This window comes from Meriones unguiculatus, chromosome 2 (genome assembly GCF_030254825.1).
Source record: "Meriones unguiculatus strain TT.TT164.6M chromosome 2, Bangor_MerUng_6.1, whole genome shotgun sequence".
Classification (NCBI taxonomy): Eukaryota; Metazoa; Chordata; class Mammalia; order Rodentia; family Muridae; genus Meriones; species Meriones unguiculatus.
Genome location: NC_083350.1, coordinates 45,956,512 through 45,976,326, shown reverse-complemented (window position 1 = coordinate 45,976,326; position 19,815 = coordinate 45,956,512). Strand labels below are relative to the sequence as shown.

The window sequence follows — 19,815 nt, the reverse complement described above, 5'->3', positions numbered from 1 at the left end:
CCGGCCCAGAGTTCCAAATCTTAGATTTCAAATGTTTGCTTTTAGGTTTAATTTCGGTTTTGAGACAGATTTTTTTTTCATTATATTGTTCAAGCTATTCTCAAACTCATGACAGAAGTATTGGGAGGGCTTCTTCCAGCTTCCAATGTTCATATAATCTAAAGGATTTCATGCCCTAGCTGTCCAATACTCCAAGTCATCAGAAACAGCCCCCAAACTCTGAAGTCATTTAGCAAGTCCCAAGAAACAGTTGAGAAGCAAAAGTATGGGGCTTTTAGAGACAAAAAGGATAGAATTTCATGGAACAAAGAAGCAATTCTCAGGAAGTAGCACAGAAAGAGCGCTTTATTAAGCCCTGGAATAGTGACTGCCTAAAACAAACACCTGCAATTGCCAAGCAAGATGCATGACCACCTGGGAGCATGAGAGGAAGCCAAGTGAGGTGGAGCTTGAGGCAAACTGGAGACGCAGTCTTGTGAAAACAGGAGCTGCTCCTTAGCTTGGCCAGAACTGTACCGGCCCAGAGTGCCAGATCTTAGATTTCAAATGTTTGCCTTTAGGTTTAATTTCGGTTTTGAGACAGATTTTTTTTTCATTATATTGCTCAAGCTATTCTCAAACTCTTAATGCCCTGGCCTTGGCCTCCAAATGCCTGTGCCACCACACCTGACTCTGAGTCTCTCATCTTTTAAAAGAACACATGAAATGCTGGTCTGCATATTCACCTCATGGTCTTACTGTATGAGGAAGTCAGTCAACACATGGAGGGCTAGATGGTGACAGCAGGAGACCAGAAACCAGCTCTGTGATGAACATTTTTAAAGTGTTATGGAGACTCAGACTGGAGTCATCAGTAGAGCTCATGAAGAAAAGCCAGACTTGAGAGAGACCTCAAGGAAAAGCAGAGGGAATAGGGGAAAGGTTGACTGTGTATTTCCAAAGGCCAATTTTCCAAAACCACGGCCAACCCTGTTTCTCCCAAATTATTCACTCTTATTCTTTTTTTAATGTATTTATATTTACTTTATGTTCATTGGTGTTTTGACTGCATGTGTACCTGTATGAGGTTGTCAGATCCCCTGTAACTGGAGTTACAGTTGTGAGCTGCCAAGTGGGTGCTGGCAATGGAACCTGGGTCCTTTGGAAGATCAGTCAGTGCTCTTAACCACTGAAGCATCTCTCCAGCCCCATTTACTCTTATTCTTAAATTCTTCTGACTCAAGAAAGGCCTTAGATGCTCCTCCACTGCCTCAGCAGCCTACTCTTCTCCCACCACAGCAGTGTTTACAGTTTCCTGTTGGGCAGGGTGGGTTTGTTCACTCTCAGATCAACAGCACATGACACGGTACATTACATCATGCATAGAAGACGCAAATACTTGCTGAATGCACACAACATGAATGAGGCATTTTGAGTGAAAACAACTGTAGAGCAAAGCACATAAATCCTATCATCAAAGGGCTGGGGACAGATCACACATCTCATCCGTGGTCCTTTGTTCTTCTATTTTACAGCAAGTCAAAACTGTGAGATTTCAGAATTACAGCCCTCCTCCCAGCAAACATTATACCTCCCATGCCACCTCTAGAAAGCTGGAACAGCCAGCCACCTTGAAAGGGTCGCAGCCTGAAGCACCCCCGTCTGCAACAGGGATGACCGTTCTATTTGCCCACCGAAGTGGCTCTCACTCTGGACAACAGACAGACCTTCGGAGAAAGTCATCTTTTGGCAAGACCATGACCTCAGCGCCCACTGCTGCAGCCACACAGACCGTGCTTCCCAGTAAATGACTCTTCAAGTGGCTTTTCTCAAGACACAAGAGGTGAATGGCATGTAAATACAGTCTGCCTCCACTACACGCAGCCTGCTGTTCCTTGATCTCCCGTTTTAAACCCGCAGGAATGAGAAGGCAGGAGTTCCAAGACTGGCCTTCTCCTTTCTTTTAGCTCTGGCTGTCCTGGAATGCACTCTGTAGACCAGGCTGCCCTTGAACTCAGAGATTACTGTGCACCACCACTGCCCAGCGCATTTCTAAACTTAGTGATTTAATACAGCCAAGCCCACTGCTTGGGCCAAAGGACGGGGAAAGTGTCAGTGGTGACCGCTCTTCCTCTGTGCTCAGTGTATCCTCAAACAGCCAGAGTATGGCAGTGGTGAAATTGCTCTCAGGGCATCTTTAACCTCATCGCCATCTCCCTCTCTTCTCATCACACTACAACAGCCTCTGCCTTCTGAGGCCACCGCTTTTTCATTCCCACACAGTCACAACTCCAGTGGCAAAGAGAGAATTTGGGGGAATGGTATGAGATGGACATTTTGAACATTCTGAGGACCCACCAGAACTGAAGGGGGTTACTTCCTGAGTTTGCTGCAAACAAGGCCAGAGGGAATGCTGACTACCAAATGCCAAAAGATCATCATCCGTTAAGCTTCTTGGTCTGTTTCTTCCCATATATTTCTACACAGTGGATACAGGGAGCATGGAAAGGCAGATAAGGGATATGTATGGTAGTACAGACTTTTCATCCTTCCCCTCGAAGCAAAATGTGCGTGAAAGCAACCTTGAATGGGCAGTGAGTTTAGATCTGTATTCTGCTTGCATTCACCATTTCCACCCTCCCTGGTTCCTAGCCCTTTAAAGCAGATGACTAGTTTCCCCTTTAGGACAATGGGGGCAGGGGAGGGGAGGGTTGGGTAATTCCTGGAGGAGAGCTGTTACCAAAGGAAGTAGACAGAGAAGGATGGAGAAATAGAGAGATAGGAGGAATAAAGGAAGACTCATGCGTGAAACAAATATAGACGAGAAGGCGGGATGAATGAACGTCTCAGGGAAGGATATAAAGCAGGTGGTACGGAAGCACTGTTTACCTCGCTGACAGAAGAGGGAAAGGGACAAGAGTCTGCCACGGGGAAAGGGCCCAAACCAGGTGACTCCACACAGATGCACTGGAGTGAGCGGGTCCAGCCAAGGAGCCTTGCGTGCAGGGCAGGGGAGTGGTGGGAGGCAGCTCTGAGAGGCAGCCCATTAGTTCTCATTAAATGTAATTGTCGTGACTTCACATTCATCTCATGCCCATCAATGTGGACACTTTGATGCATAAATGCCATTTGCTACTAAGGCTGGGTGCCACTTTAAAAAAAAAAAAAAAGGCAGGTCTAATTAGACGTTTCCCGAAACAGTTCTTGCAGGGCTCTGGATTTCAAACATGCATCTTTTACCCACCTACACACTTGGCAAACTGAATTATCTGTAGGCTTTTCTAGGCATTAACGGAATAAAACGAAACCATGATCCTGCCAAGGAATACGACATATGTGCCTGAGTCTTGGAACTGGTGGAGTCCACCATGGCATGTTGTTCTCGCCTTTCTGTAAGATAAGTGTGACTCAGGTATAGATCGTGAAATCAGCATGCTCAGTTCTGCCTTCTTGAACTCAGGACAGCCATCCACATGAAGATGCAAGGCAGTCACAAGGACAGAAACACACCATGATTTGTCCAAGTACGAAGACTGTGTCTCACCCTTACCCCCAAAAGCATTCCCATTAGGTCCAGCCAGAGCGGCAGACCATTAGATGTCTAGCTCATTCTTCAGTGGTGACAGGTCCAGTTTTAATGTTTGTAGCTATCAAGCAGGCTGCTTAAAGGACAACAGAGAGGCATGCCTAGGAAAAGGAAATAACGTGGAACATGAAACACTGTATACTGCCCCGCACATTGTACACTATCTGTACAGGGTAACAGCCCTAAGAAATTAGCATGCTTCCAAGGACTACCACCCGCCCCCCCAGCACCAAACCTTTCTTCCATTCCCAGAACTGAATGCCTCGCAAAGCATATTGCATCTTGTAGAGCTCTGTGAGCGCTCAGACAAGATGGGCTGACAAGATTGCCAAATATCAGTTTCATGAGCGCCTTTCACTCCTTTGTTCTAGCCACATGAGGCAGGGATAGGAACCCCACCTATCTGATAGCAAAGCCCAGCTGGGGACTGTAGTGTTATGAACCAAAAGACCACCGTTGAGTCCAGAACAATGAGAGTTCCAACTGCTACAAGGCAATATAATGCAATTTTGGCTACACATTCAGACAAGGCCAGCAGGCTCTGCTGGACATAGAGTTGAGGTTTTCATCTATCACTTTCTAGACAGGCTATCCTGCTTAATCAGGCAGATATTACTTTGCATAAATAGGGTAATAGTGCCAGCCTAACTGGACTATTGTGGTGGTTATCTGAGATAATAAAACAACTTAAACAGTGCTTAATGGTTACTTACAAATGCTGGACTTGGTTGTTGTTGATGATGATGATGATGATGATGATGATGATGATGATGTTATTTATATTGTTGTTGTTTTTAACAGCACTGATGGACATGGTGGCTTATGGTACCTTTAAACACAGGACTTGAGGGAGGGGGTGGCAGAGGCAGGAGGATCTCTAGCATACATAGAAAGTTCCAGACTAGCCAAGGCTACATAGTGAGACCCTGTCTCAAAATAATACAACCAAAAATAGGACTTTAAAATCTCAGATGGGAATTTTTAAAACAAAGATCTGTCCAGCACTGTGTAGTTAAAAGGAAATCCACACAGCCTGTTCTCTGAGGTCAGAACCCAGTCTGAGTCCTGAAGGAAAAGCAAGAGTCACAATGAGCAAGGGAGAAACGGTCTTCCAAGTAGACAGAAAGCTTTAGCAATTGGGCTTAAATGGAGCAATCAAGCCACATTCCATTGACAAATCTACTCCTTAGTAGAACATTAAAGAGACCCAATACTCCAAGTCTGAAAGGAAAATTTTCTCCTGTACATGCAAACCTCCCAACTAAGACACGGAAGCCCTGGAAGGTGCCCCAATGCTTCAGGCTCAGTCCCTGGCACCAAAGGGGTTAATGGTAGCATTTGTTTAAAGGAAATGGGAGGACAGCTAAGAGATGACAGTGGGACATCACCACCCAAGGACCATCCTGAGAAAAGGAACTAAGCAGCATCAAGATCCTCCAACAGAGCTCATCTTCTTCCTTCACCCTCACCCCTCACCCTTCACCCATCTCCAAAACAGGCCTCTTGGAGCAGAAGAATCTGAAGTAATGTTGACTTGGTGAGTCTGGAAACTGATACAATGACTCGTGAATCTGAGCATCTCTTGAAAACTCGGAATGTGAGTCCACACCAGGTCAACTTCCCGTTGCCCCTGCAGCCTGAAACAGCTGGGTCAGGATCGAGTTCAACACATTAGCCACGGATCTGTCAGCTCGCCAATCCCACAGGCTTGCTCCTCTCATGCACACAATCCATTTAGACACACTTGCCCCTCGGACTCCATCTCTCAAGTCATGACCCCCTCCAAAGTTAGAGCTGAGTCACTAAAGACTGGTTGTCCAGGAATTCTTGGATAGTGGCCTTGATCTGGACTTTGGGAGTCATATTCAGTGATCTCTAGGTGAAAACCAGGCTCTCTTCAGTTTTTAACAAGCCCTCGTCCACAATGGCTCAGAAGCAGATAAGATAAGAAGGTTTTATCTACCTCTGTTATGGGCAAAATAGAAATGACATTCAGTAGGAGCATGCCTGGATGGTTTTTTTCGAATATTGAAATCAGTCTGTACTAACAATTGAGTTGAAGGTACCCAAAGCTCTTTGTATCTTCTCCCCATCCACAGTCACATTTTCCCCCCAGACCCCTCTCCTCCACTCTACCACTCAGCAACTAAACAGAAGCCTGAAGATCTCTACCATAAAGCTCTTCCTCATTCTGACCAGTTAGTGCCTATGTCTGGTTACTGAAAGCCTGACTGTTGCCCTATGAAACAAAACAGGGCCAATGAGGTCACTCAAAAACAGAGAACACTGCCAGAAAGCCTTGGATTCTTCCCAACTCTGTCCTGGCTCAGGAAAGAAGATGACTGGGTGAAAATGTCCTCCACGGAGCCTGCCTCCTCCATCTAACACTCCCATAAGCAATGCTCATGTGCTTCCCAGCTCCTCCTCACACACAGTATTGGCAGGTGTAGAAATCGTTTGCCTCTAAGAGATCACCAGACAGCCCCCGTGATCCTTTCACCCCTGGCAGCCACAGGCCTGCCACACAGCTCTGGACTCCTTCCCTGGGAAATGAGCTGAGAAAAGAGGAACAGCAAATATGCCCTCACAGCTCTGCTGCCAAGACCACACATGTAACAAACTGGCCCGGCCAGCACCGGGGCCATTGATGCTTCCCTTGTTTATGCCTTGAAAGACTCCAGTCTTCCCTTTTGTTGAGATAAGAGAATATTCACAGTTCTGGCAGCTTCTGACATGACTACGAAAGACAGCTGCTTAGGGGATGCGTTTAAGAGGAAGGACTGGTCCAGTTGACGCTGAAGATTGTGCTGCAGGTTGGTGTCATTGGGAATAAATCACGCAAGGACATTTTGCTTAAAATAGAGCAATCGTAAATGATCAAGCTGTCTGCCAGAGTTATGTCCTAGACCAGAGCAGAAACAAAATGTTCCCAGGAGCCCTCGGTCCGCTGATCTACACTTTGACAAATACGAAACTGAAGAGGTGGTACCCAGGGTACACCTTCAAATCAAACACCAGGAAAGTGGGAACAGGAAACAGTGTGCCACACAGTGAGTTATCCATCAGTCACGTTTACAACAGGCTTTAGGAGAAGTGACAGAGACATACTAGTTAACAGGAGGCAAAAATATATACAGCCCTCGTGGTGTGTGATTTCTTGATGTTCCTCAATTGGGGGCTTCTCTTGCTATTTCTCCTTTTAATTATCAAATGTTACACACACACATATATATATATATGACATATACTGAAACAGTTTTATGATTACATGACATCATAAAACAGCTATATCTGGTACATAGCTTTTTAAAGAACAGGAATTGCCAGTGCTATTGGGGTCCTACTGTGTGACTCTCCCCTCCACTATCCCTCCCAAGCACAGTCCTGAACTCTACACTTATCTTTGCACTGTGATGTTCCCACACTTGGGCTGTATGGAATTCTCACACACTCCTTGCAGAGATGCTCAGTAAACAGTCAAGTGAACGATGCAACACCGTGCTGTAAATATTTTGAGTGTTTGCAACCCCATCTGGCTCCTGCCACTGGGATCCCATCGCTTTGATTTGCTGCTGGGAACAAATTAACTGATGTGTGTGATTTTGACATGATGCTAGCTACAGGGATTTTTCAAGAACTCTTCCAAGAACAGCTGTTTGTTGACTCTAAGTTGAGGCCATCCCTAAACTGTTAGAGGATGAGATTTTTTTTTTTGGCACCTCCTTTCTGAGCCTTTGCCTAGTACCTCTTAGTAGCCAACTATGGAAACCAAAACTGGTTTATGGGAATCTGAAACTGAAAGTGTCTTGGTGCTGCTGAGATGATGCTGATGATGACATTGACAATGAGACAATGGCAATGCCGAGATCCATGATGAGGACAACAATGACAAATGCCCATAAGAATCCTGTGAAGCATGAGAAAACATCTATTTTGGTTCCTAAACTGCAGATCAGAAAAGAGTGTTTTATAATGTGTAGTTCCCTGTGAAAAGTCACAAAATCAGTTGGGTGTGGAGAAGAAACTAAAAAGCAAAAACAAACAAAAAGCATCTAATGAGATAATTGCCATCATTTACTCAGCACTTACAGCATGGCAAGGGCTTTACATGTTTCATACATTTCTCTAAATCGACCCTATTCTATGACAGTTGTTGCTTTGATATCATGCCATTGTAGAGAGAGGAATTAGGGCTCAGAGCTCAAATGACTTGTTCAAGGCCACAAGGACTACAATCCATAACTCAACCCCCAAACCTCAATCAAATCACAGCCTCCCTTTGCTTCAACAGCAACTATAAAACATTCTTCTAATGTGGTTGAAGTTGGGAAGGATAGAGCAAGATCACTACGATTAGGTCAGAGACAAGCAGGGGGGTACATCTCTGCAGGTAAAGCTTCCCAGAAAAAAGAAATTGAAGTAAGATCTTGTCCAAGAGGCAGGAGTGAGGTGTGACAGTGGAGGAAGAGCAATGAGCATGGCTGCCTTCTAAGGAGTCCTGGCTGGAAGGAAGTGGAAGTTATCTGAGAGGTCTCTGCCCAAAGAAGGGAAAACTATCCCTTCTGTGCAAGCTGCCAGCCACAGCCAAGTGCATGAAACAGAATGGACATCAAAGCACAACGGTCATTTTGAATTCCCAAATCACTGCCTCTCCCTGATATTCTGGTTTTTGCCTGTCCTTGCACTAAACGATACAAAGCAGATCCCCAGACAAGAGAGAATATGATTTCCAAAATAATCCTATTTTCATCTCCTCTGGGAACAAGATGGATCACGGAGGTGCCATCTTCCAGTGTTCCATTCCGGCATTTATACAAAGTTCAAAGGCAGCCCCCACAGATGCAAGCTGTGGGCGCTGCTGATGGACAACAACTGCAGCCTGGTAAGGACAGAGAGGATGCGGCCAGGACCCAGGGAGAAAGCAAGAGGCATTTGTAGAGGCTACTTTGTTCATGGTAGGCAGTTTGAGTGGACACCCTGGAGCCCATGCTAGCTTGACGGCCAGACTTAATGGGAGCCACTGTGACATCAGGATTTGACTGCCATAGATCGCTCGGGTCCTGGATGCCAGAAGCGTCCTAAATGCCTTCCCATGAAAATAGAGACTCCTGGACCACATGAGGAGATTGTCAAAGCTCTTTACTGGCATTCAGGAGACCCATACAAATAAGCACCCAGGAAGCCTAAAGAGACAGCTATGAAATGCAAGTAAAAAGAGTTCTGTCTTTGAACGGCCTGGTGGGAATTAAATAAGGCAATGGGCCCAATGTCATTAGCACTGTGCCCAGCACACAGAAAGCACTCTATAATGCTGTCATTATTATCCACATGCATTTTTTCATCTAAGCCTCAGAACCATCCCATGAGTTAAGTACTATGCTCCCTCTTCACAGATCAAACAACTGAAAGCGATAAACCATTCGTTCATGTAAGGTCACAGTTAGGAAGCAGCAGGCAACCTCCTTTTACCTCTCAGATAAGCTGGTGAGTACATGAGGCTCACAGTCAAAGGACAGTTATTCTGAAATGCGTTTTATGCCATTGCCCTCACCAGTCTTTTCCAGTTATCCCTGCTCCATCACCACCCCATCTGATGGAGTTTTAGTGTTTAGGGTTGTCTGTAGCCCCAAATATAGCTAGTAGGGTCACTGGTCATGTCTACGCTAGAGCCTTGAAGCTTTATAGGGCTGACAAGACATGAAATGTTCATTCTGGTTTGCAATAGGTCTGACAGGACAAGCCTCCAGCTGGCTGATGATTTTAACAGCAGCTCCTCCCCTTTGCTGCCAAATGACACGCTACGTAGCTCAGAAAATGCGTGTGCTCATTAGTCAACCCCTGCTGGACATGCCACCATGGCCTATGGGATCTGGGCCACAATTGCAGTCATCCTTTTCCCACTTAGAGCCAGAACACTTGCTTCCCAGGTAAAAACCAACATTATTTCACCCACTAATTTTTTCATTCAATTGAGCACCTACTGTGTGCCAGGAATTGTTGTATAGTGTTGGGACACCACAGTAAACATCAGGCAAGCTTTCCACACCCATAAATGGAGCAAACAGTAAACACACACAACTGTGAACAGCTCAGAGGTCAAGAAGGAAGCAGAGAGATGGGACAGAGTATGGCTGAGAGGTGGGAGCAGTGTTACCAGGGAAGGTGTCTCCAAGAAGGTGACATCTAAATTGAAATGGAAAAGCTGGGAAGGAGTCAGAGGTACAGCATGGAGAAGAGAGCAGGAGTAACCTCACAGTGCCAGGAAGCTCCCAGGCTGGGTTCCACTGAGCACTCTCCATTCAGCAAGCACCTTTGATCATGCAGTAATGATATATTTTGAGGCAGGCTCTCTATATGTAATCCAGGCCATCTTAGAACTCTGTATGTAGACAAGGCGGCCTTGAATTCACAAAGATCTACCTGACTCTGCCTGCTCAGTTCTGGAATTAAAAGTGGACACCACCACCAATTGACTGCAGTAATTATTTCTTAAAAGGACAGTGTGAAAGGAGATGGATCCTCTTTCTTGACCAGAAAGACCTCTGTAGGAGGGACGGACCCTGGAGATGCTTCTCAAGTTACCACAGCAACACAAAGATTGCGACCCTGTCCTTTGCCCCAAACTCCACCCAACTCTGGTCACTAACTCTACATGAGGCGTGGCTTAGGCACCTGAATTCCAGAACTTCAGGGTCTTAGGAGCTCATATCCCAAAGGAACCATCTCTCATGGCTCTTTAAGGCAATGTCTGCACAACTCTGTTGGGGGTGGGGTCAAAAACCCCTAAATGGTGATTTAGAATTGTGTAAACAGGCATGATTTTTTTTTTAATTTTTTTTTGTCTGTAAGGGTGTCAGTTCCCCTGGAACTGGAGTTACAGACAGTGGTGATCTGCCATGTGGGTGCTGGGAATTGCACCTGGTTCCTCTGGAAGAACAGCCAGTGCTCTTAACCTCTGAGTCGATCTCTCCAGCCCCAGGCATGAATTCTTACCGTTAGGATGAATTGTTGAAGTTCCACACCCACCAATGCACTCAGAAAATACTCAGTAATGGGTCTCTGCCCTCTTCTGCCTTTCTTCTTTTCTCTCTTCCTTTTCTCTTTCCCTCTCTGGCATTGCACATAGAGCCTGGGCTGCTGAACTGGAAAATCTGGATTGTATACAAAATATGCCTTCCTGTGTAACTTTGAGCAGTCACTTTACCTCTCTGACAATTCTCTCATCAATGTAGCAGAACTAACAATAAAGCCTGTGTGTGTGTGTGTGTGTGTGTGTGCGCGCGCGCGCGCGCGCGCAATTGCGTGTGTGTCTAGCTGCTGTTATTTCTGTTTTATAAATTAAAATGTGTCATTGTAAGAACTCCCGGAAACAAACACGGGAAAGGGGGGGTCTCTTTAATGGCAAAAGGAACTCTAGTTAGATGTGTAACAAGGATCCAGCACTTGGTGATCGGCTCCCATGTACAGGATTTACCATTCTTTAATCAAGAAACAAGGTCACGATGGGGCCTTCAAGGAGCCCCTTACATTTATAATACATTTGAGCCAATAACTCTAGAACCACTGCTATGGGCCTGTCTTCTGTGTGCATTACTTGACTGTTTAAAATTCTCCCCACCATCACAAAGCACTATCACCATCTTCGTGGTACCAACAAGGAATCTTCGGACCACACATCGGGTCACGGGTTGGTAACTGATGGAGTTTAGGGGAAAATAAGCAATCTGAATCCAGTGCGTGGCTGCTAACTGCTCGCCACCTCATCTAAACGGTCAGTGAAAAGCTTGCCTCAGACATCGGGGCCTTCTTCTTCAGGTTTGTCTTTTGCGCACTCAATAAAGAAAAGAATTACTGCCTGCCTAATCCGGAAAGCCCTGGCCTGTAGTGCTAACACGGGCAGCTTCGCAGTCCTTCCCGATTCTAGCCTAGAAACATACATTGCTCCTCTATTAGTGGGGTTTTCGGGCGCCTATTAAAATGTCAATTGCTCTCAGGTCAGAATTCTTTCTACGTCATTTGGTACAACCTGGAATGTGAGGTTAATGCGGCAGTGACCTTCCCTTCACAGGCCTTCCTTATGGCTTCCCGGGCCTCTCAGAAAGACAGTCTCTCCCCCCACCCCGCCCCCCAGCTGATACCTGGACTGATAAGCAGGTCACAGTGGACCTTTTCTGAGGGCAGCTGGCCCTTTACTGACAGAAGCCCAACACGGATGCAGGTACCACGTGCGAGGCAGGATGCGCCTGAGACGACTGAGTTCCCTAAGAACTAAAATTCCCCCTGGGGGGTGTAGGGGGGGCGTGTCTTTAATCCTATGACTCAGAAGGCAGAGGCAGACGGCTCTCTCTGAATTCGAGGCTATCCTGGTCTACAAAGCGAGTTCTGGCACAGCCAAGGCTACACAGAGAAACCGTGGGGAAAAAAAAAAGTGAAGACAACGTGACACCAAGTCCAGTGCGACTCGGTGACAGGGCGGTACAGAATTCAGTGGGGGACGCACGGACTTTGTGTTCACACCTGCTTCTTTTGCTGAAGGAGAAGCAGCCACCTGGCACATCTGGCGTCTCTGGTCGACACCGTGCTGAGTGGAGCACGTTTGCTGATCAGTAAGGGCTGCGCTGGGCATGCAGCCTCCTAGGAACCATGTGAATCTCAGCTTTGGGGCTTGATGGGCCTTTTGGGAATTGGGGCTCCTTTAGTCCGTCCAGTTTCCGGAGCCATCAATTATAGTTCTTGGGAGACAAGGGATTTGGGTTAAGGATCCCAAACTTGGTGTTGTTAGACCCCCACAAACTTGGCTTCCAACATCTGTTCTTGCTACATCTTCCACAATTAAGTCAAACTAGCCTGTCACATCGCCAGGAGTTCCTGGCCGGAAGTCAGGCTTTCGGTGAAAGTAGGCAGGGATGTGGAAAGCAACTTCTGCTTACTTCCTGTTGGAAACTCATGAATAAGCTGAGGCCAGTTGTATTAGAAGCCAAGTCTTAGATAAATTTGTCAGACTTTTTGTTTTTCAGGTTTTTTTTTCTATTTTCACTTGTCTATTCCTCCTTCAGCATGGTCAGTTTGGACTTCATTTGCACCGAAGATCTTAAATAGTTGCCCTACCAATTTGGGGTCCTCTCCTCCAATTGTCCTAGCAGCAAAGGTAGAGTTGAGCAGAGCCTAGTTGCTTACATGAGGATGGCTAGGATACAGGTCAGGTCTGGTATTCAAAATGAAATGCTTGAAGCCTCAGGGAAATTCTAGGAGCTCATGAATTTTAACTTATTTCCAAAATAATTTCAGGCTTACATAAATGTTTTCTAAAATTGCACAAAATATTCCCATGCACCCTGCCAGTAGGTTCCCCAAACATTAACATTTTACTGTGCTGGTTTTGATATTTATTTTTCCTGAACCATTGGAGCGGAGGTTGAGGAACAAATGGCAAGTTATGGTTGTATATTTTAGAGTTCATTTCCCAAACACAAGGTATGCTCATACACGGCCTCAATGCGAGGAAATCAGGACATCAGCTTGGCATGATGCTATTAGCTAGTCTGCAGACCTTATTGAGTTGGCGCACTAGTTTTGGTTTGTCTTTTTTTTTTTTTCATTTGTCCTATTTTTCTTTATAGAAAATCTTTAGAAAATTCTTGTCTAGGATCCCTTCCAGATCCATGTATGGAGTACAACTGTCATAGCTCTCCAGTTTCTTCCAATCTGGAACAGCTCAAGATTGTCTTACAGGATCTTGGTATTTTGAAAAATACCATTTATTTTATAGGATGGATGTCATCTATGTCTTCATCATTAAACACAATCATTCACTTTGGACAGCAACAGGCTAATCCAAAGAATCAAATGGAATATCTATATCCATGCTGATTTAAAGAGAATAAAAAAAAAAAAAAGCACTTTGTTACAGGATTCATGTACTAAGTGTAGAGAAACGGGTAGAATTGAGACACCACTGCTTGGCAGCCACCTCAGTAATAGTTAGCTCAAAGAAGAGCCATCAGTGAATGTTGACACTAGGTGGGTGACAGCCTGAAGAAACGGGAGCATCTCCTCACAAAGCAGGATATGGCAACTTTATAGTTCAGGAATCAAATGGTCCATGAGTGTCACCAGCACTGGGGAAACACAATCCTAAACCTTTCCTGACAGGACAGCCTTTCTTCTGCAAGAAGAAAAGACCAACTCCTGCCCAGAGTGCTTGAGTTCTGAAGAAGTGTAGTTCCTCCAGGTTGCATCCCTGCCTTAATGCATTCTGCAATCTTTTTTCACCTTCACAGAGCCTGCCTTGGCAATCAGCTCCAGAAAAGCTAGGAACACTTAGGATGCTGAAGGAAGCAAACAAGCTGTTGGATAGCAGATATTCAGTGGAAGACTGTGGCCCAGGCAACATTTTTTGAACAACAGGGATGGCACTGGAAGGCTAAGATTCCATCCTCCAAGACAGAGAGACATCTGTCCTTTGTCCCTAGTGGGTGTTGAACCAGAAGGGAGGAAAGCAAGGGGTCACATGCTGTTGTAGGTTGCACTTCCTATCCCTCCCCTTTTACTCACTGTTGTCAAAGGTATACTTGACCTTGTCAATGGTCAATGCTTGGCATGTCACCAACAAATTAAAAAAAAACCCTCATCCTCCTATGCCTTCCAGCCCTGTGTCTGCCTGTCTCTCCAGCTCATGACTGAGGGCAATGCATGGCTGATGTATTCTTCTCTAAGCTTTGATCCAGAGAGGTTCCTGCTTATAAATACTGTCCTCTAGGCTTCACCCCACCCATGACCCCCTACCATGAAGCCAGCACGTTAACCTCTCCATCTTTTCCTGTGATGCCTAATGGCTCAGAGTGTGTCTTGAAGGGCCCAAGCAGCTGTGCTGTAGCAGCTGTGCTACCATACCAAGCTTCAGAAGATACTGTAGCCCTGAGTTTCTGTTTCCTAGGAATGTTCCCACAGTTTGCTTAGATCATGTTTCTGTTTCTCTGAACATGAAACTATAGTCCATGGAAATAAGATACAATAACTCAATAACCTTCCTGAAAATTAGAAATAATAATCTAGTAACTGCCTTCAAAAGTCCCCAAACACTTGGCCAATGAAATTAAAGGTTATTAGAAATGCTTTGTCTAGCTATTCAAAATGATATTGTTACCTGGGCACTTTTTGTTAGCACTCTTTGTTACCTGTTACCTGGACACTCCATGAAGTAACCCCCCCTCCATCTCCTAGATTAGCACCAACAAATCAATGAAAAGATTACCTAATCAAACTGGGGAAGTCACCTAACTTTCTTTAAATTGAGCCTGGGTACTCATTTCAGGGTTGCCTCTCTATGGAATGGTGGCCCCAGCATGCTGGTAAATTTCTACAGAATAAACACTCCTTGCTTTTGCATACTACCTGAGCCTGAGGTCCTCTTTCAGCAATTCCCAGACCTAACAATCCGATAGAAGAGTGCTTCATGAAACTTTTCCACTTAAAACCTCTTTTCTTGAGAAATTTTTATGCAACTCCAGGTAGATAGATAAAGTTTAAAAGGTATGCAAATCAAACACTGATAAATCATAAAGAATATTTTAAAACATTTCCTTGGTATAAATATAATTTTACCATTTATTAAAGGTTAAAGCAAATCTGCATGCTAATTAGATGGGTGTGTTCTTTGATTACTACATAAAGAATTGAATTTTACCAGGCACATGCCTGTAATTCCAGAACCTGGGGAGTGAAAGGCTCTAGACCTTTGGGAGTTCAAGGTCATGCTTAGTTATATAGTGAATACAAAGCCAGTCTGGGACACATGAGACCCTGTCTTAAAAACAACACAAAACCAAGAAAGTAATTAATTTTGCATAAGAACTCGATACTGAATGGTATAAAGTATCTTCAATGTTTTCAGAGTTGATCAATATTTTGATTTTATGGTCATCAATGCTGAGTGTTGCTTTGCAAAAATACATAGTAAACAGTGATACAACTATGCTTAGAGCCACTTCATAAACTGTTAGTAATACTGTCCTAACCCCAAACCAAAATTAATTCAATGATTTTTATGAAACTATCAGCAACCCACAGAGTAATTTTCAAATGAAGCATTCTAACACAATACAACCCAAAGGTATGCTGATTTGATGCTCACATACTCAGGAAGGATGATAAGAAAACATCAAAAGTCTTTGTTTTCCATAATCAACAAGAGTAGAAAATTTTGCATGTGAATTAAAAATGATAAAATTCACCAATATTCTCTAAGCCAAGGTGCTCACACGGCATCCATTCACTGGTATCACACAGCATATTTGCAAACTCAGTACACGGTTACATGTTCAAAACTGAAGCTACAGTGAGGTCATTCAATGAATGCATCATGGGCATGGAAACCACTTTTTTATTGCATTTTCATAATCCCTGACATTTAGTTATGTAAGCCCAGACAGGGTGGCAACCAACAGCTTAAGAAACTAGGGGTTACAACATAGTGGTCAAGGAAATAAAGAACTGTGCCCAAGAATGTCAGGTAGAAAAAAAAACCAGGATTGCACAAGACAGTTACCACAGAGTATCATGTCTACAGACAGGCTATTTTAGTAGAAACAACGGTGTCTAAAGAGCCAACATAAAGGCAAGGTATTGGAAGACAGTCTATTCCTGCATATGTGAGTGTGTGCCTGCTTGCTTGTGTTTAACTGTAATCTAAAACACAATTTTTAAGAAAGTCACGTTAACCTAAGGAAGACATTGGCCAGATAAGTGAGATTCACAAACAACCCTGAAGTTTTTATGAGTTGTACATTTCTATGCCCTCCTTTTAAGAGATTGCTAAGAATGCAATGTCTTTTTAAAAGGACGTAGCACTCTAATCAGAGGTGATGATGGAGTACATTGGTTGTCTTAAAGCTGGGGGTCCTAATTTGACACTCAGGCATCCCTGCTCAGCTTGCCATCCAGCCCTGCTTGTAAGCAAGATTGAGCACCAGCCAAATGGAGAGTAGGGGAAAGGCTAGACTTTCGCAGAACATTCTCTTCAGTGACACTAGTTCATGCAGCAGCTGTGACCCACCTGTACTTGAGTTCCAGTGAGTGTGCTTGCCAGAATCCTGCATTTGGGAGGAGTTTCAATGCTATTAGTGGCATATGGAAAAGTTGAGAGGGAACACCTGTCCGTATAAAAATTAGGGGATAATGTAAGTTAGTCCCCAGGAGCCAGGGACCTTTACATATCATCCCCGTCTGCTTCACTGGAAACAAAGATGGCTTCCAGCTCTCCATCGTGTGAGCAACAGAAATTTGCTCCACATTGTTGGCATATTTTTATCTATTTTATTGGGTTCTTATACCTACTATCCTTCCCACCCTTAGTCCATCCTAATCCCTCCCAAAGCGGGGGGGGGGGGGGTAGGTATTTTAAGACTATTTCCTGCTGACTAGGGACATTGGGTTCCTTGGGGCCAGTCCAGTTTTCCCTCTCAGGATATCACCAAATTCTCATCAAACAACAACAACAGCAACCAGGGGCAGCAGCCTTTTCTTCTTCAGAATGCCCATGTCACTCTTGGGGTGCTCAAATTTATACCACCTTCCAAGCTCCCAGACAGTTTAAACACAAACTATCTGCAGCTGACAAAACCACTCCCCTGCCAATGCGTGAGGCAAATCATTATCACCTGCTTTGAAGCAGCCTCTTATCCCACACCTGGAATTAAAACAAAACTACAGTCACATTACATAACTGGTTTTTGTTTTGTTTTGTTTTAAGAAACCAGAATTCTCACTATTCTGCATTTTTTGCATGCTTTGTTTTGTTTTGTTTCTAGAAATTTTCTATGGAACATATAAAGGGTTTCATGAGGATTTAGCTCATCTTTTGAACCTGATTATCCAGTAAACCAAACTATGTAACACACAGGATGAGAAATCTGCTCATTCCTAGCCAAATCTGATAACTTAGAAAAATCTTCTCATTTTTTTTTCTTTTTTCTTTCTTTCTTTCTTTCTTTCTTTCTTTCTTTCTTTCTTTCTTTCTTTTTTCCTTTTTCCAAGACTGGGATTCTCTATGTGTAGCCTTGGCTGACCTGGACTCGCTTTGTAGACCAGGCTGGCCTTGAACTCATGGAGATCCACCTACCTCTGCCTCCCCAAGTGCTGGATTACAGGTGTGCAGCACAGAGACTGGCTATCTCCTTACTTTCTAAAGTACTCATGTCTGGACTCAGTCCCAGCATACAGATTCCAAGTACTCAAAAGGTGGTAGGGTGACAGCAAAGGAGTGTGTTTAAATGTTATAATACAGTCAGCCAGGATTTGGCCTATGATAAATTTCTAACTATGAAAGTCTGAGTTCCATCTAAAATCATTGCTTCTTATTTCTGCATTTGGTCAGGCAGAATAGTGTCATTTAGTTAGAAAATAAACCAAGAAAATAGACCAGGAGAAATATTAATTCCTCTGCAGACATTTTAACAGAAATACTATAGAGTCTTCTATCTTTGCTTACTTAAAAAAAAATAATTCAGTGTTTTTAAAAGACCAAAAAAAGATATTTTTGAGTTTGATATTATTTACAAATGTTTTTGTAAATAATGTTTATAATAGAGGTGTCACGCAAAAGTCATTGCAGAATATGAAATAAATTAATTCTAGCTATATAAAATAAATAAACAGATAAAAATGATTGCACAGAAAAATGGACACTAAAGGATATCCAAACTTTTCATATCTTTGTTCCAAAAAGTTAGAGTACTGAGGAAATGCAACTGTTGTCCTTAGTTTACTCTGTAAATAGAAGAGTGTTAGCTTACGTCCTGGGTTTGTGACACAAGACTTTCTACACAAATTACTCTCGAACTCCTTTTGCCTGTGTGTTGGGATCACAGACCCAGAGAGATCATCAGAGCTGTTGCACAGTTTTCATCCTGGTAAACCGTAAGGAATTTCTCTAATACAATAAACAAGCCATGTCTTCACTGTTGCAAAATTTTCAAATTTGAACTGCAAATTTCACAGACACCACAGACTGCTCAGAGATGGGCAGTCCTTGTCTTGTGCTCTCAGGTAACCTGACAGATGGAAAAAAGCCAACAGCAGCACCAGCCAGTCTATGTACACTGTCCCCTCGGACCAAACCAAGGTCTCTGCCCTGTCCAACTCCCACAGCTGGTAGGTGGACGAGGCTGATGGCTGTTTATTATCAGCTCTTATCTGTCACACAAACGTCTAGTACTGGATAATAGTGTTCATAGGGAGCACACGCTTTTGTCATGTTCCTTTTCTTGGCCTTGACATGTTCTTCTAGAGAAAATCATAACTTGTGGTCTGGAGAGATCTCCCTTCAGGGTCACTCTGTACTACATGCAAAGGACTGTCCTATCAGTTCTGCTTTGTGATCTATGACCCTGTGGTAGACATGGTATTTCAGAGTCCAGACTTAGACTTGCCTGAGCCTGTCTCTGACGAAACACTAGGTTTGCTCTTTACTTATCGGAAGCAGAAAATTGAAAGAGGGCTCCCTCCAAGGAAAGCCTACACACTCACACACACACACACACACACACACACACACACACCTTGTATCAACAGAGAGGTAGACTGGCCCACAGACCTGTGCATGAGCCGCCATCTTCACTTCCTTCAGACAGAGTCCTGGTGTGAAAGTGCAGAGATTACTTCAGGCTTCCTTGCCAAGATTAAGTATTACTGCCATTCTGAGCCTGTGACGCCTAATGTGTGTTCTTAACACAAAACAATAAAAATGGGTTTATTTTCATTTAACCATCTTGTCCACCAGGCCTGCTTCTTTGGTTGATCATGGATTAAATGTCAATATGGAACATTTAATTTTTTTCCCCAAGAGGTCTCTCCTACAGCTGCGCTGAGGATCCAAAGGTGATTTTTGTGGAAATAATTAGGGACAGGTACAAGTAACATTGTCAAGGGTGACCATGTTGAATTCATCTCTGTAGAAAAGGGTCTGGTTTGAACAACCGTGTGGGCTCAGAAGGGCCATGGGGCATTGAAAAGGTCACTTGCATTTTTGTGGCTTGGACCTCTTTTCTAAAGTGTTCATCAGGAACAAATGTTGAGGATTGAGTAGCTCAAAATATACAGCCCACTTTAAACTTGTTAGTGTTAGGCCATTGAGGTGGCTCAGTCAGTAACAACACTTGCTGTGTAAGCCTGATGATTTGAGTTTGACCTCTGTAACCCGTGGTAAGAGGAGAAAACTGACTCTCAAACGTTGCCCTCTAATCTCCAAATGC

At 44.1% G+C, this 19,815-nt stretch overlaps 1 protein-coding gene across 4 annotated transcripts in view; it reads left to right on the top strand.

Moving 5' to 3' along the window:
• Sh3rf2 (SH3 domain containing ring finger 2) overlaps positions 1–17,409 on the top strand; it is a 116,607-nt gene extending 99,198 nt beyond the window's left edge. For all 4 annotated transcript variants that reach the window (XM_021650742.2, XM_060377337.1, XM_060377336.1 and 1 more), the window contains one exon: positions 1,515–17,409. In XM_021650742.2, the coding sequence (XP_021506417.1) occupies positions 1,515–1,790 (276 nt within the window). In that variant the 3' untranslated portion in view covers positions 1,791–17,409. The remainder of the gene's footprint in view (positions 1–1,514) is intronic.
• Positions 17,410–19,815: the final 2,406 nt, after the last annotated feature.